This window comes from Scomber japonicus, chromosome 9, assembly GCF_027409825.1.
Source record: "Scomber japonicus isolate fScoJap1 chromosome 9, fScoJap1.pri, whole genome shotgun sequence".
NCBI lineage: Eukaryota > Metazoa > Chordata > Actinopteri > Scombriformes > Scombridae > Scomber > Scomber japonicus.
The window spans coordinates 38,010,618-38,026,888 of record NC_070586.1 but is presented as its reverse complement, the minus strand read 5'-3'; the positions used below and the strand labels follow the sequence as shown (position 1 = coordinate 38,026,888).

At 40.6% G+C, this 16,271-nt stretch overlaps 1 protein-coding gene across 1 annotated transcript in view; it reads right to left on the bottom strand.

The window, feature by feature from the left end:
* Positions 1 to 5,004: 5,004 nt before the first annotated feature.
* The window catches only part of pdzd2 (PDZ domain containing 2), a 33,284-nt gene continuing 22,017 nt past the window's right edge, over positions 5,005 to 16,271 (bottom strand). The window contains exons 18-27 of the mRNA XM_053325616.1: positions 16,024 to 16,186; positions 14,550 to 15,445; positions 14,291 to 14,435; positions 11,299 to 11,928; positions 9,303 to 10,689; positions 8,532 to 8,649; positions 8,325 to 8,426; positions 6,272 to 6,539; positions 5,891 to 6,028; positions 5,005 to 5,431 (exon numbers count right to left, since the gene is read on the bottom strand). Coding sequence (XP_053181591.1) covers positions 5,271 to 5,431; positions 5,891 to 6,028; positions 6,272 to 6,539; positions 8,325 to 8,426; positions 8,532 to 8,649; positions 9,303 to 10,689; positions 11,299 to 11,928; positions 14,291 to 14,435; positions 14,550 to 15,445; positions 16,024 to 16,186 — 4,008 coding nt within the window. The 3' untranslated portion in view covers positions 5,005 to 5,270. The remainder of the gene's footprint in view (positions 5,432 to 5,890; positions 6,029 to 6,271; positions 6,540 to 8,324; positions 8,427 to 8,531; positions 8,650 to 9,302; positions 10,690 to 11,298; positions 11,929 to 14,290; positions 14,436 to 14,549; positions 15,446 to 16,023; positions 16,187 to 16,271) is intronic.

Below are 16,271 nucleotides of genomic sequence, written 5' to 3'. Positions count from 1 at the left end.
ATGTGAAAATTCAGCGATTTTGAATTAAAAATAATCCGAAACTGTTAGATAGAAAATAACAAATATAACCATTTATTATTTTTTTCATTTTTAAGTCTTTTTCCATGATAACAGGTGAGGCACGGCCTCACCTGCCTCCCCTGACCACACGTCACTGGTCTAGCGTTAGCCAGAATACCACCCCCCATGGGTCATGACAAAATGCCGCCCTGGGCGCTTGCCCAATTCGCTCATATCAGGGACCGCTACTGCATATAATGGACACAAGAAGTGATGTATTACTCCTTGCAATGTCCAATAAGAGCCAGAGTCTGAAAATGCCTGCACTAAAAGCTCTTTGACTGCGCCAGAGCCCGACAGGGGTGGATTGGCCATTGGGAGTACTGGGATTTTCCCCGGTGGGCCGATCAATAATTTTTTATTTGTTTATTTATTTTTTGCTGTGCTTTGCCATGGTAACTCTTCCGGCCCAGGAGCAGAGACATGCACCAGCCCACAGAGCTCCGCTGCAGCCTGCAGACACAGCAGAGGCCCATTGGCTTGTCTGTCTAAAGAATACCTGGCCCAATGGCCCTATGATAGGCTACAGAGGCCCAGGAGTCCCACCCACGCATGTTCTAGACCCCCCTCGTCCAATCACCTTTAACGACAACCAAGCAGTCATGATGAGAGAGAGAGTGAGAGAAACAACAATACACCAGCACACGAAAAACAAAGAATTACAAAATGGAGAATGGGTAAAAAATGAAAAGGCGGAGCTGAAAAACTCTCGCGACCGACGCTGCTAAGAGCAAAAAAAAAATCAGAAATGCTGCGGGGGCCAGCGTGGCCAGAGCTAGCAGCAGTGGTTCCTCTCAGCAGCAGGTGTGTCAGAGTGAGGCTCCCGCTGCCATGGTGGTGCAGGAGCAGGTTGAGGAAGACTCTCCACCATGTGGAAATGGTGATTCAGTCTTAAGCAAGTGTGAGCCTGCCAGCATGGTGTGGATAAACACCATTGAACCAAATGTTCAGTCTATGAACTGAATAAATAGCAAACTCTGCATAGTGTGGTGTGTTACAACTAGGCCTAAATCTAGTTATCTAAAGTATTGGAAAACAATCATATTCATATACTATCCTGATGAATTGATTAGTTGCTTTTATTAACCACTATTTTCATGAAAGGATGCCACATAATTGCAAATCTGCAAGCTTACAACTCACATGTTGCAATGTGATGTGGTTTGAGCATGTAGAACTGCTATTTTCAATTTTTGATCATTTCTACCTAAATTATTAGGGCTTGTGTGTTTATATGTACATCAACAGGGTGAGTTGGCACAATCTCTGCGCACGGATTGTAGTGGGCCGGTCTGGACCAATAAGACCCAAATTTTTGTCCCAGTCCAGGTCTGGAGCCCGATATGCACAAATGTGCAAGGGCCCAATCATCACTGATTTACAAAAAACCTCCTTGAGCCATACCCTAAGTCCAATAGTCAGCTATTTTTAATTTAATGTGATATTTTTTGCAGATTTTGCCATTTGCAGACATTGTATTTTAACAAACTCTTCCTAAAGTTGTCATCATAATCTTTTCATTGAATGCTGTTGCTGAGAAGGTGTGACAAACTTCACTGTTTTGCCAAGAAACATGAAGTTGTTGTAGCTTTTACATATATTATCCAATCAGCCCCAAATGTCTCGTGTTTGATAAGGGTCCCATCCTAAACACATCTGTGTCAATATTCAGTCATAGTCATAGCGCCACCTACTGGCAACAGGAAGTTATATGTGCTGCACTTTCATGATGAACACATCCACCTTAAATGTGGTCAGAAGAGACTTTAATGATGTAATATTGTGAACATGGTTCTCATTGAACACTTTCCCGTGGCAATGCTGCAAATTTTAATGTTTCACCATGAAAAAACAAAGTGTAACTTGTCTCCACATTGTCAGATCATTACCTTCAGATTTCACATGCTTGACAAGAGTTTCAGTCTGCAGACATGTATGGGTCAATACTAAGTCATAATCATAGTGCTACCTACTGGTAACAGAAATTCATAACTGCTGTTCTTTTACCAACTCCTCACAGGTTAACAAGACCCACCTAAAATGTGGTCAGCTAAGCCGTAAAAAAGTACAAAGAAGGTAGATCAGAGAGGCGACAGACCGAAAGGAGAGAGGGTGATTAGTTTATTATTACAGTTTTAGGGAGGTTACCTCATGAGTGGGCTAAGTAGGTTGGTAGCATGAGGGGTATTTTGGAAAGTTACATAGGGCTAGAGGGAGGAATGGAGCCAAGCAGAAACTACAAAAGACTGAATTTTCAGAAGACAATTTGTATAGTATTTGAAGTGGTACTAGATGAGGCAGTAGCTGAATCTGTAATAATTTTAAATAAATTGAAAAAAATGTAAGTATGTATTTAAAGTAAAATTATCAGCAGTAGTAATAGTGGCTGTAAAATCAGATAAAATATTTCGACTACTACTTCAACTATGTTACACACTGTAACTACTAGTATAGCTTTTACTTCAATTGCTTTCAGCACCTTCAATTATTTGAATAAAAACTTCAAATACTACTATCAGGTTGGTTGCTACAGTGTTGCTGGCTGCTAGTTTTACAAGCAAAGACGAGTGTTTTTGCCTTTTTATTTATATAGTAACTGGCAGAGAGGCTGACAGGAATCAGAGAGAGGGGAATGACCTGCAGCATAGGTCCTTGGCCAGATTTGAACTGGGGACGCTGCAATTACACTGCATGCTCTCTAACCACTCGACCACCAGGGCGCTCCGCAAAAACATTTTTGACGTACCAAAAGGAAGTCCCACTCAAAGTCCATACATTTCTTTAACAGTGTGGCAACTGGAGGAGCAACCTCCAGAGTTGGACCACATCCCCTCACCACAACCGTCACCTATCCAGAATGCTAATCCTCAGCAGGGCCGGACCAGTTTGATATTCTACAAACATTTTACTAATTTTAGCAACAAGCTACAATGCTGCTACTCGTTTAAGACTCGTTTGAGGACATTGGGGCTTTATTATCCTTCATGCAAAGGGAAGATTTAGATGTAAGGAAGCATGGTTTTATACACTGGTTAATGAATTGTGTTACACAGTAAAATAAACCCATTGTCCCCCATATGAGGACATTGTTATTAAAGACGATATTTGTTTTTTGTACAACTGTAGGTTGAAGATGTAGAACACCACAAACAGTACAGCAAGACCTGACCCAGGTTGGCTTTGCCCCTCAATGCTGATCATCCACTAGCTGGATCCATTTGAACTCAAGGATTTATTTCTATTAAATACAGAGTTTGAAATTAGGTGGTCTCCAGTTGCAGAAGTATTGTCAATCTTGACTATTATTATTGATGACCACAATATTTGTCAAAAACAGAAAAAAGGTAGTTGCCTGGATGGTCAGATGGGACTGTACAAGAGCAGAATTGTGTACAGCCATTGGCATCAGTCCATTGACGCTGCGGCCCGGTTCCCCTGTGGGATCCCATCAAGTGCTACCAATACAGCCCCCCGTTGATATTCTCAATACACATTCTTACCTTTTGAAGGTATGAGGTAAAGCCTCCAGAAATGAGGATTCCTTTTTTGGTCATATCAGTGAAACTCTTTGGGTACTGCCTAACAATGCTCTGACAAACTGTGCAGCACTGGGAGTGAGTGGGGTTGGTGTTGTGTTTTTCTAATTTCATCCATCAGCACTTGGATCATCTGGCACCCTATTTGGAAGACAGTCTCCAAACATTTGTAATGGGGAATTTTGTCCCATGGAACCCCAAATTTGTCAGGCCATGTTATATCTTGTGGAGGTACACCGCTGGCACCTTTTTGTAGCAGGTGTGGTAATGAGCTGGCGGATTCACTGCGGTTTTTCACTGATTCTACTGTAAAAAATGTGTACTCTGCAAACTTCTCCAAAGAAGCCACCTTTCTTCTTCCGTTGGGGATTAGTAGCTTTTTCTCATCACATCCATCCCAAAATGATCAAAAAGAGCCATTCTTGGAAAGGCTCACACAATGACACAGATGGACACAAACTTAAAAAACAAAACAAAAAACATCTCACATCTCTATGTTTTTCATTATCTGACAAACCTCCAAAAATACCCAGCAACAATACTGTAATTGTAACTGCAGGTGGTAGTTTGTCCTTGGTCTGGAAAAACACACAGTATCACAGTGTGTGGACATCTGAGTCAGAGCATCATATTGTTAAAGAAATAATACAGTGAGCTTACAGGGTGAGTCTGAGAAATAAGGCCAATCAAGAACAATCACAGAGTAGCAGTGTTCAGAAAGTATGCCAATGCTGTTGTAGCCAATGGATGTCTCTACACTAGGGTCTGGCATACGATGACAAAGGAAATTATGAAGTCTAGAAATGATGAATCAAGGAAGGGGTAGGAGAATGTTGCCAGGCAAACTTGATTTACAATTGATCAGTAGCAGCAGGATATAAGAAAGAATATTATAATTAGTCTGCATTGGATGAAATGTCTTCATCGCTAACTAACAACCTTAGGATAAATGAGTATATATAAATACTGTAAATCTTAAAGTAAAAAATTCTTTGTGAAAAATTGGACTTACAAGAATTGTACACAGAAGCTAGCTAAATTTAAGTGTGGTTCTTCAGTGCTGATTGGAGTTTAGAACTTGCCAGAATAATTGTGTTTCACAGTTTAGCTAATAAAATAATTTGTGAACTATGACTAACATAGATGACATCAAAATAGAGTAAAATGCTTGAAATGTTGGTAAGGACTCTGAACTGGTTGTAAAACAGTTTCTGGAGTGCACGGATGTTGAATCTAATACATTGTTGAGGTACTGTTTTCCCTATTAGAAATCATTAACAATTATGAGTTAGCATGTTAGCATGCATGCTACAAACACAACCAGTCTTGGATCTTTTCACAAACTGACTTTATTTTAAAAAGAAACAGCTGAAAACTATATTATTGTCTTACATGTCCCAAAGTAAATTCATTGTAAACAAACTCTTCCCATTTGAAATAAATCATAATTTAGCATTGTACATCATAATTCAGCACTGTACGCCATCCAATTTGAGCACAACCACATTTCAAACACATGTAACAAGACAATTCATACACAATCTCAAATAAAGTCCATCAAAAAAATGTACAAAAGTGGTTTAATGTTTGTCCTTATTTCTACTGCTTGCTTTAAAGAGCAAGTTTCACACTGGCATTTCTCAGGAAGTTCCCATTTCCTTCAGTTAATTACAGTCATGTACTGGGCTTGCGGATGAGGAGGTCATTAGGCCCTTCATTAGTGGCTTTGATGATTTTCCAGGCATCATGGTGCATGAGGCCCTCCAGAGAGAAGCCGTTGATAGACAGAACCTCGTCGCCAACTTCAATGAGCCCAGACAGCTCTGCAGCACCTCCTGTTGTTGAGGGACACAGTAAATCAGACTTACTTTAACATACACTTCCTTGTTCCATTTTCCCCAAATTTCCTCTCAGCTCTCTACTGATATTTCCAAACTAACCAAAAACCACACACAGCTTTGAGAGTGAGTAACAAAGAAGTGAAACCTTGAATGTGTTTCAGATGAAACATGAAGAAGAAATTATTCTACAGCAGCTTCAACAGCTCTCAACCCACAGTGCAAAGAACCAATGAATCTTTACTAAAACCAAAACACTGAAATGGCTACTTACATTGGACTACTATCAAATGTGTTTACAGATTAAGGACATAGCAGATTTGCACAAGTTTACATAGATAAGCTTTGCATTACAAATCATAGGAGGATCCAAGCTATTCTTAATTCCTCTGTGAATTCTAGATGAGTATTTACTCAAACATGTACTTTCTGAGAGACTTAAAGGGAAAAGTTCACCTTTAAAGATGCGTTTGACAATGAGAGGTCTGTCTCCTTGGGGACTTGAGGACTTCCCCCCCTCTAGACTGAAGCCCAGGCCAGCAGATGTCTTGTGAAGCTCCACTGTTAAAGCACCATCTGGACCCACATCCACCCCTGAGAAATGTTCAACAGAAGTGAAATATAACCACAGGTCATTAATGAGAAGTTGCCATTGTTTACATGCTGCTAGCTGATAACAGCTGTAAGGGTCATAGATGACATCAATTATAGAAATACAACATTACTAAACAGGTTAATGTTAACAAAAACAATAAAGCAAAGATTAGTTAGCTTAAAATATAACATGGGTTAGGGTTAAACAGCCTATATTATCAAAGATGTAAACTTAGGCTTTACCTGCTGCTGCCTCCAAAGACGTCTTGCTGGAGAGACACGTCCTTCTTTGCTGACTAGCTGACTGTCTGTCAGAGGGACTCAGTTCACTGTCATTGTCTCTCCAAATGACTACTAAGGCCTGAATAGAAGGTCTGGCTTGATGAAGGCAAGACACGGCCTCTCCATGGGTTTTACCATCCAGACTTATGCCATTTATGGATAAAATGCTGTCACCTCTCTGGATTGTGCCTTCCAGGCTAGCTGCACCTTTGATGAAGACCCGATGAACCTGGACACAACAGAGCATTTTACAGTCACTTATATTTGCTGTTTGTAAACACCAGCTACAATTTTGACTGTGAAAATCAGACACATTTACAACAAAGTCATTATAATACATCATCTGGGAAACACACGTCTGTATAAAAACGTGTGCCAATCAATTAAGTAGAAGTTGTAAGTGTCCTTCATCATTGCACTGACAGCCAGCAGTGAGGGAGTGACTTGTTGAGATTCTTACTGACACACTGAAAAAATCCCACACATGGAGGTAGAATCGACTGGGAGGAGAATGAATAATTTGCATTGCATCTAGCAATGGAACATTAAACACAAACATTGACCATAATCACTTTGGTTACAACATGAACATTAGTCATTTATTACAGGAGGATAACTGACCAAGCTTTTGACATACCGTATGCCAGTCCATTATTGATGTCTTCTCTCAGTTGGCACAAAGTGCAAGAACCAAATGAATGAAGGTTGTAGCTGCATAACTTTGAACAGCCTGAGTGTAAATGTTTATTTTAAACATATCTGTGACATTTCATTCACCAAAGGTTCTTTAGATTTCTCTTAATCAATCTTACAGCCCAGATTCCATGCTGTCCTCTAGCAGGCTCTTTCAGAAGCTATTTACATGCTTGCATGGGATTCCTCTTGGTCCTCCAGTTTCCTCACATTGTCAAAAACATGTATGTTAAGTTAATTCTCCTCAGCACCCATGGTCAAGGTACTGACATAGAACTGGAGTTAGTCCCTGGCTGCTGCACAGTGGCTGCACACTGCTCCTAATACTTAAGATGGGTTAAATGCAGAGACTGAATTTCACTGTATAACTGTATGTGTGACAAATAAAGTATATATAAAGTGTATTGCAAGCCTTTAGCTTAGCCAGCTTGTTATATAAGCTAAAAGCTTACATGATCAGTCCAGCTATTCCATCACTGTGACTGTCCTTGGTCCTTGGCATATGAAAAACACCACATTGAGAGGTTAACATTGGATTTTCAGGGGTTGTTTAAAAGACAGACGCTCACCTCATGCAAGTAATGTTAGCATGAAAACAGTAATGGTATCATATAATTCCTGTAGTTTGCTGCACAAGAAAGATCTCCATTATACTCTTAACATAAGCTCTCTGAAAAACAGAAATTCCACTTGCATATGTATCTCACGGCATGGGCGTCAAACACAGCCATTATATGAGGAGCTTTTTAAAATGATCACTTTCGACACCTCCCAGTTTTACTATGCCAATAATCAGTGCAGCAGTCTATCCACTCAGTGCTGTTTTCAGAGCCCTGTGTCAGTGCTTCATCGTCAAACCTATTCCGCCTGCTTATTGAAAGAATACCCATATCAATGAAACTCCATTCCACGTTTTCAATGCTACAAAAAGCAAAATAAATAATAAAGAAATTGATTTGGCGAAGCTGTTTATATGATTACATTGGACCAACACTATTTCAGCAATAATTCTATTGTATCTCACCTTGTACATGGTCACATGGGTTAGTATTTAATGATACACAACAGTGTTTACATTGCAATTTGTTTCAAGGACAAAACATGAGATGCTACTCTTGTGAGAACGAAAGTTGGAAAAGAGGCTCTGATGAATATCTAGTTATATACCTCTGATGTGTGTAGAGGTGTGTGTGTGGTAGCAGCATGGTGACATCAGGTCATTTAATGAACGCAAACACATTTCTGCATAAAACAATGACTGATTTTGTTGCTGTAGATTCCTGAACCTCTAAATACTTTACTCACAGTTCTAAATACTCACAGTTATTGCCTTCTGCTCAAGATCGACTCCACCAGCAATACTAAAACCCAGCCCTGAGCCTTCCTCTTTACTCAGAACAACAAGGTGAGTATTATCGTTAACCTGAAGAAAATTTAGACATAGATAGAGACAATGTGACAAAATTCACAAAGAAATAATACAGTAATACATTAAATATGAAATAGGTCTTCAGCAGTATGGTGTTACCTCTGACAGGGCTGGAGCTTCCTGGATGAGGGCTGACACATATGATTTAGTTGTCAGGGAAGACAGAGTTGTTTGCAGTTTACACTGACTCATAGGAGAAGCAACCAGTTCCTTTAAACTGTAGACAGAAAAAGTGAAGTGGAAAACATTTACTTCATCTTTTGTCATAATTATCATTACCAAGACTCACTTATTGGTTATCATGAACACCTTATAGATGCCCGATCTTGAGTATTACCTTAAAAATACACAATATTGCATATATTCTTACAACACAATTAACGATGAGTAAAGTATCATGGTAGTCAGTTTGATGTTTTTTCTAATGAATGCAGCAGTACATGGCAACACAAGATTGTGGTTTCAGTTAAATGTGAATGAATTGTTTCAAGGCAGTACTGACTTTTTCAGTATTAAAAAAGACCACAACCTTCTTATAACCTTAGGCAAACACTGAGTCTAAACAATGCTACAATAGTTTAATAATGCTGTAGTCACTATAACAGTAGCCTATTTCAAGATTAGATGGCAAAATGGCATGCAATGTCATTGAGCATTTTACTTCAATGTCCAATCCAATGTTTGCAATTCATCGGATACATTAATTGACAACACAATAATTATATATATTATATATTGTCAGAAAACACAATTTAGGTGACAAGAAGTTTTCTTAAACATACACCATCTGTTGGAATTTAGTATTTTTAAAACATGTAATAGCTATAATATGTATATGTCCAGTATGAAATATGTTATTGAACTACCCACCTGATGGAAAAGCCAGGCTGCTGTCTATGGGTCTCTGGGGTTCCCTGAAGAGTATCTTCAGTGGATCCAGAATCACCTGGGCTCATCCTATTTATATCCAGGGTTGTAGAAGGTGGAACAATCCCAGTCACTGTAGTTGTAGATGTGATGTCAGGCTCAGTTTCATCTATGGCATTATCATGTTTGGAAAAGTCCTCTGTGCATAGTTTTTCCAATTCAGGCATACTGAGAGCCCTGAGCTGCCGCAACCTGCTGTTGTGAAGTCTGGCATGTTTCCTCCGCAGCACCGGAGGGGTCTGTGATGCAAACCCATCTGAAGCTTTTTTGATGTCAGTCTCACCATTGTCCAGAGTCAGGACAGCTGTGTTACAGCTTGCATTTGGAAGCTCAAGGTTTATCAGTGTAATACTAGATGGAGATTTACTAAGAGGAGGTGAGCAGGGTGTGGTAGGGATTAGATTCTCCACACTCCTTCGCTGTGTCCAGTCGGTAGTATTAACCAAGCCCATATAACCAGAAATCCTATGGTTAATAGAGGCTCTATACGCCAGAGTATACAACTGGCTGTCACTGTTTTTAGCCACAGGCTTATCAAAGTTAGCCAGGTTTTCAAAGGACTTGATCTTGTGTCGGACAGAAAAGGTATTGTAGTCCACAGACAAGGCAGTATCTGTGGAAAAGCTTTGTCTCTCCATTGTCTTCATGTACAGTCTAGATGTGCTGGATGTCAGGGTCCCACTTGTCTCCACAATAGTATTGGCTTTTGAGCTATTACTTGTGGTTATTTTAGTTTCTTTGGTAGGACACAATGAATTAAATACTGTTTTATTGAAAATGCCACTTGTTTTTTCTACTGTTGAGTTGGCAGGAGAAAGCAGAGGTGTCAATCTTGCATCTGTGCTTCTTTGAATGCATTTAGAGTCTTTTGAATTCACTGTCCCATTGCAAGCATTAACTGGAGAAGATGAACCAGGTAAGGAGAACAGTCGAACTTCTATAAATGTTCTCTGCATGGCGGGAGGGTGAGATTGGCCTTGTGATTTAGGTAATGTTTTGGAGCCTAAATGGATGTTCTTCTCCTTCGCCAGTTGTACAGTTTGTAATGTGTCACCTGAAGGCCAGTGCTCAGTTGAATCTTTCTTTCTTTCACTTACTTTGGGCTCATTGCTGGTCTTCAAAAAGCTGGACATGGTTGCTGTTGATGGTACATTTGTTGGCTGGTTCAAGTAAACTATGGTTTTTGAAGAAACTGGACTTTTACTCCTGGTAGGTTTTTGGGGAACCTGCTCCTGTACTTTGTTCTCCCTCTGAAAACTCTTGCCCCTCAGTTTGGGAGCACTAGTGTTTGGTCTGATTTGAGTCTCATCTTGAAGTTTAAAGTTACTTTCTGCCACAGGACAGTCTGACTTATCAAGGAGGTTTAGGTCAGAGGTCTTAAGTAATGGGTTAGCATGTGGGTTTAAATTAGTTGTACACTCTAAGACTTTTTCTTTCATTATCATTGATGCTAAAACTGTTGTATCTGATCCGTGTATGCTTGAACCTGAGTTCTCTGACTTCAATGAAGCTAAATTGGCTGTTTGTGTTTTTAAAAGCTTCAATAAATCTGAGGTCAGTGAGGTATCTGTATGCAACTTTGCAGTTTTACCACAACTGACACTGTGAGTATCTGGTGATGAAGGGGTGCTGCAAATGCCTAGGCTTCTGGCATTGGATGTCAAACATGCTTCAAGTTTGTCAAATGGTTCATTAATACTATCAATGTGGCACTCTATAGAAGATACAGTTATTGTACTTTTGGATGACTTGCATGGTTCCTCATTAGATGAGACTCGTAATGACTGCAGGCTTTGGGGTGTTCTAAAGGAGTTTTCTCTGTTTAACAAGCATACATCAGAGGGGCTCTGCAACACATTAAAAGTCTGATCCAGTTGTTCACACTGGAAAGGTGAAGACTTGTTTTCTGGCTGACTTAAATGAGAATGTCCACCATCACCAGGCTGCTGGGCATCAAACAAACAAAAGTCCACTTCCTCCTCATCTGATGAGTGCTCATGAGAACTACCACCACTACTGGCCATTTTACTGAACTTTAGACTGCTGTCAGTGATAGAGTCACTGTTTGAATTGGTGTCATCTCCTATGGAGTACTTACATCTATACCCAGCATCAGGACTTTCTGAACACGATCTGTTGAGCACTGCAGATCTGTTGTCCTTTTGTTGTGTCACATGTGTGGATGAGCTGTTTAAAAATGTCCCGACAGGGAGGATGGCACCTTTTTCACTTCCTGTGTCAAAGTTGGAACATTCTTGAGGACTGAACTGCATTGTAACCTCAACACAATGTTTCTCATACGGGTTTAATTCAGGGCATGACTTGCAGGGGGATTTGGTATACTTAATTATATCACTGCAGTGGCTCATATCGCATAATATATCATCTATATTGGTGATAGGTATTTGAAAGTTATGGTCTGTTTGGGATGTGTGGTTGGGATTCCCTGAATCTGCAGTTATTACTTGTCCTTCATCAGATACCCGCTGAACAGATGTGGCTGGTTTCAGCCTCGTGGCTCCATCACTGCTTTCTGATGACATTATCAAACTGGACAGTCGATCTACAGCTAGGATCAGAAATGAAAAGCAAGCAGATTAGTCAGAAAGTGTTGGACATATCTGAATGATAGATATAAGCATTGATTTAATAATTTGCAAGGCAGATGGAGATCGTGCTTATATGCGTTTTTTTCCATTTAATTTCATTGCTAAAATAAACCATAAAATATTGGAGATTGTAACAAGGGTATGCTGATTTCCAGGTAATGTAATGAACACAATGGGTGTGTGGTCACGGATAATGAAACACCAGAAAAATCCAATCCAATTGTCATTTATTATACTTCTTTGTTGCAGGTGGTATGGCAAGTGGTATGACATGTGTTTGTACAGACAGGTGGTAACTGCCAACCACCAGTGCTGTTTTATATTGTTTCACCCACACTATCGTTGTCAGTGGAAAGTCCAAGCTTCTGCTGCAGGTAGATGGGAAGGACTCACACCTGAACTAGATCCTGTATGTCAGCTCTGATCCTAATGCCTGCTCCTCCTCTGATAGCTCCCCCTCTAGACCTGCTCTTCACAACAGCCGCCCCTCAAATGTGATTTTCATATTTTACTTCTGTGAGGACATGGCCCACTTATTTTTTTACCTCTGCCACCCAAACACACCTATCATGGCAGCTGTGGATCATTTACCATGACAACAGTGGATACTGCAATGTTTGGGGTGTCTTTGAACCATTTCTGCCATGGCTGAAGAGTAGGTAGTATTTAGCAACTAAGTCCAGATGTGGTCTCCACTTTTTAGGTTGGACATGAGTTCTGTGTTTCTGTGTTTCTGGAGATGGGTTGTAGATGAGATGCATCCAGCCAGCCCATGATAAGGAGAGAAGGATGGGTGACTGGATCAGGATCAGAGATGTCAGAGGACAGATGGTGGTTGATGACACATTGTGGTTGTGGACAAAGCAGACTTTATCTGGTTAGGTGATCTTGCAGGGTTGGGCCAAGTTGGGTTTGTACCACAGTCTGAGATCAGTTCATAAGGGCATCCTTGGTTGCACATGATACTCAGAGTCCCATAAGGAAACTGTCAGAATCTAGGCAGTACAAAGTTTCAAGATGAATATCAGTGCCTTGACAGATTATTCTAAGGACAAGGGACTCTGCTGTCCCATCCAACTCAAGGTAATAAGCAGCAGTGGACAGTAGCATAGTCTTTTGGGAACTGTCATCAAGGACGGTGTAGGTGTCAAGCTGTAAATGAGCATTCCCTTACATTTGGGACAGGGTTTCTTGAGGCTGCATTGCTTGGTGATCATAAGCACAATGCCGTTTTTTTCATATATTCAGGGATCAGCTGGCAGAATTCAGGACATACCCTTGTGGTCTCTGGTACCACAGTATGAACATGCAGGTTTCTGTTTACTGCCTGTAGATTGTGAGTTGTTGGGGCTAAAATCCATCAGATCAGGTGCATTGTTTGCGCCATGAAATAGGTTGAAATAGGATGGGTGGGCATAGTTACTCTGGCACAGTCAAAGGGCTTTAATTGTGGACATGTAGATGTCTTCAGACCCAGGTTCTTATTGGACATTGCAAGTAGTTAAACATCACTTCCTGTGTCCACTATGTGGAGCTAGATAACACCCAGTAATTATATGTCATGTTTTTGTATATTGTGTGGAAACACTGTTTCATATCAATCTAATCATGTTTGTCATATGAAGCTGACTCCTTTCATAATTTAATAATTACTTCATTTTCAATAGGGCCTACACACTGCTTGGTACTTGAGCCCTAACAATTCCTTCAGATCCAATAGGGCCTTCTTCACACCGCTAGGTGCTTGGGCCCTTTGTATCCTTTGGATACAAAAGGGCTTTTGCTCTGTTCTGTCCTTGGGCGTTAATAATAATTACGTATGGCCTTTGTACCACTAGGTGCTTGGGGCCCCAATAATTCCTTCAGTTTCAATAGGGCCTTGGTACAGTGAGGTGCTTGGGACCTAATAACAATTCCTTTGGATACAATACAGCATTTACACCAAGGGGAAAATAACATATATCAGGTTTTTTTATCAGTTCGAAACAGCAGAATTATACTAGAATAAGGCCTATGGTAGGCAAAGCTTTAGCCAGATTCAGATTTTTTGTCCACTGTGGATGACCCCTTCTATGCCAGTGCAATGTGACTGTCAGAGGCGGCTATGTTTTGTGCTATTTTTTAATTTAACAAGGACCTTGAGCGTACATCAATTACGAAGCACTGACGAAGATGCCAGGACTGCAAAAATAACCATACAAAAGGACCACATCTCAGTTCAAATATATTCAAATATAGTGTTTTATATATATATACATATATACACATATATAGGTAAAAAATAATTATTTCAGAATAAAGGCTCTAAAATCAGGGGCTTACCTGAAACTGGTCTCTTAACTTCCAAGGACAGTGTCATAGGTAGGCTGTGCATGAGCTCACAGATTTCCTGGTAGCTAGAGGAGCACACTAGTTTTTCACCAATTGTTACAATCTCATCTCCAGGAGAAAGCTTTCCCATAGATTCCTGGAAGTAAGGTTAAACAAAGAGATAAAGTCAAGCATGTAAACAAATGTTTTGTTCCTTAAAAAAGAGGTTTGTTTTCAGTTATCATTTTACTAATATTCTAATTAGACATACCCTTTCAGCTGCACCTCCAGGCTTTAACCCAGTGATGACAACTTTCAGAGGGGACGACAGAATCTCCAGATCAAGCCCAAATGACTCGCTCTTACTTCTCCTCAAGGTCACAGTGTCAATGGTGCAAACACCCACAAGATCACTGGCATCTCCCTTCTTACAGTGCTGATGGGGACGAACAGTCCTGGGGTTTCTTCCACACTGTGTGGCAGGGGGATTGGGCTGGGATGGGGCCATGAAAGAAGATGGCTCATCAACTTTGGGTTTTTGTTGCTGGGACAGATTTGGTGCTTCATTGCTCATCATAGTTTTGACCCGTGTTACTGCTTTGTGCTCAAGCTTGGGGGAGCGCTTTGACTCCAACTGTCCATCATCTTGATTTGTATTGTCCTCACTGCTGATGGTCAGATTACTGGACCCCGAGCCCATATTGCCTGTCACCCCTACATTGTGATCAAAGGGACAGTGAATAGGTAAGAAGGGTGACTCAGAAACAGGTGACTCAGACTTGATGGTAAAACTCTCTCCTTCCTCTGACAAACTACTATAAAGTTGTGTTGTCACATCATTGCTTCCACATCTCTGCAATTCCCCACAACCTTCACTGTCCCCATCAATATCTAACAATGATGTTTCAGTTTTGGAAATTTGGGATGCTTGGGCATCACTGAAGTCAACAGAATCACACTTTGTTGGCCTGTGGTAGAGTGCAGTGTTTCCAGCGTTGTCAGAGTCCTCATCATCACTGAGCTCATTCTCAAAGCACATCACCCGTCGCTGACGTAGAAGTGGACTCCGCACTGAGGGGCTACAAGCAGCAACGTGTGGGTAAACTGCTTCCACATGATGATTAGGAGGGACAGGGGTCTTGTCTTGTAATGCAGGACCACTTTCCACTTCAGGTAAACAGGGAGTGCATGCTGAGGATGTGTAAGATGAAAAACATGATGAAATATGGTAATTGATCCATCTATAGTCTGTTCCAATTATAGTCACAAAACAAAGCAATAGTTTTGATTGCCAGGTTGGGGTATAACATCTGACACAGTCGTTCAATTCATTCAAAGTCTACATTATGGACCTGTTTCACAGATGGTATAAATTAAACAATTATGGCAGGATTAACAATTGGGACAGCCCCAAACAGAAGTTAACAATCATGAGAGACCATAATGAATCAAAAACAGAATTAATCTAAAAAGAGTGGCCCTCGGTTGCAGGGTAAGACACACCCACTGACTAACCCTGATTCTGAGTCTGCCAGTGTCAGAAATGTGTGACCAACATTTCAAAATGCAATTGCTGCTATGAGCCACATCTGCAAATTAACCAATGTGGTCTTCATAAATTCCTCTAGTATACCTGATGGTAGATAAAGGTATGATGATCATCATTTCAGTTGCTTAAGCCCTGTCCAGGGAAGCGGTCATAAAACTTTTGCTCAGTATTTACATGGGTCAGTGGTAAATGTTACCATGTGGCTGTGTTGAGTTGTCATCTATGGAAGTACTGCAGCTCTGCTGGTGGAGTGCCTCATCACTGTTGGAGCCCATTAGCATGTTTTCAGACAGATATGAGTGGCTGGAAATGTCCTGGGAGAAGTATTGAGATAACTCTACCTCTGAGTTCAGGGACTCCTGCTACCGATTTTTGAAAATGAAAAAAGATAAAATCAGGAGAAAGCTAAACAAAACACAATAACAGTAAGCCAAACAAATAACA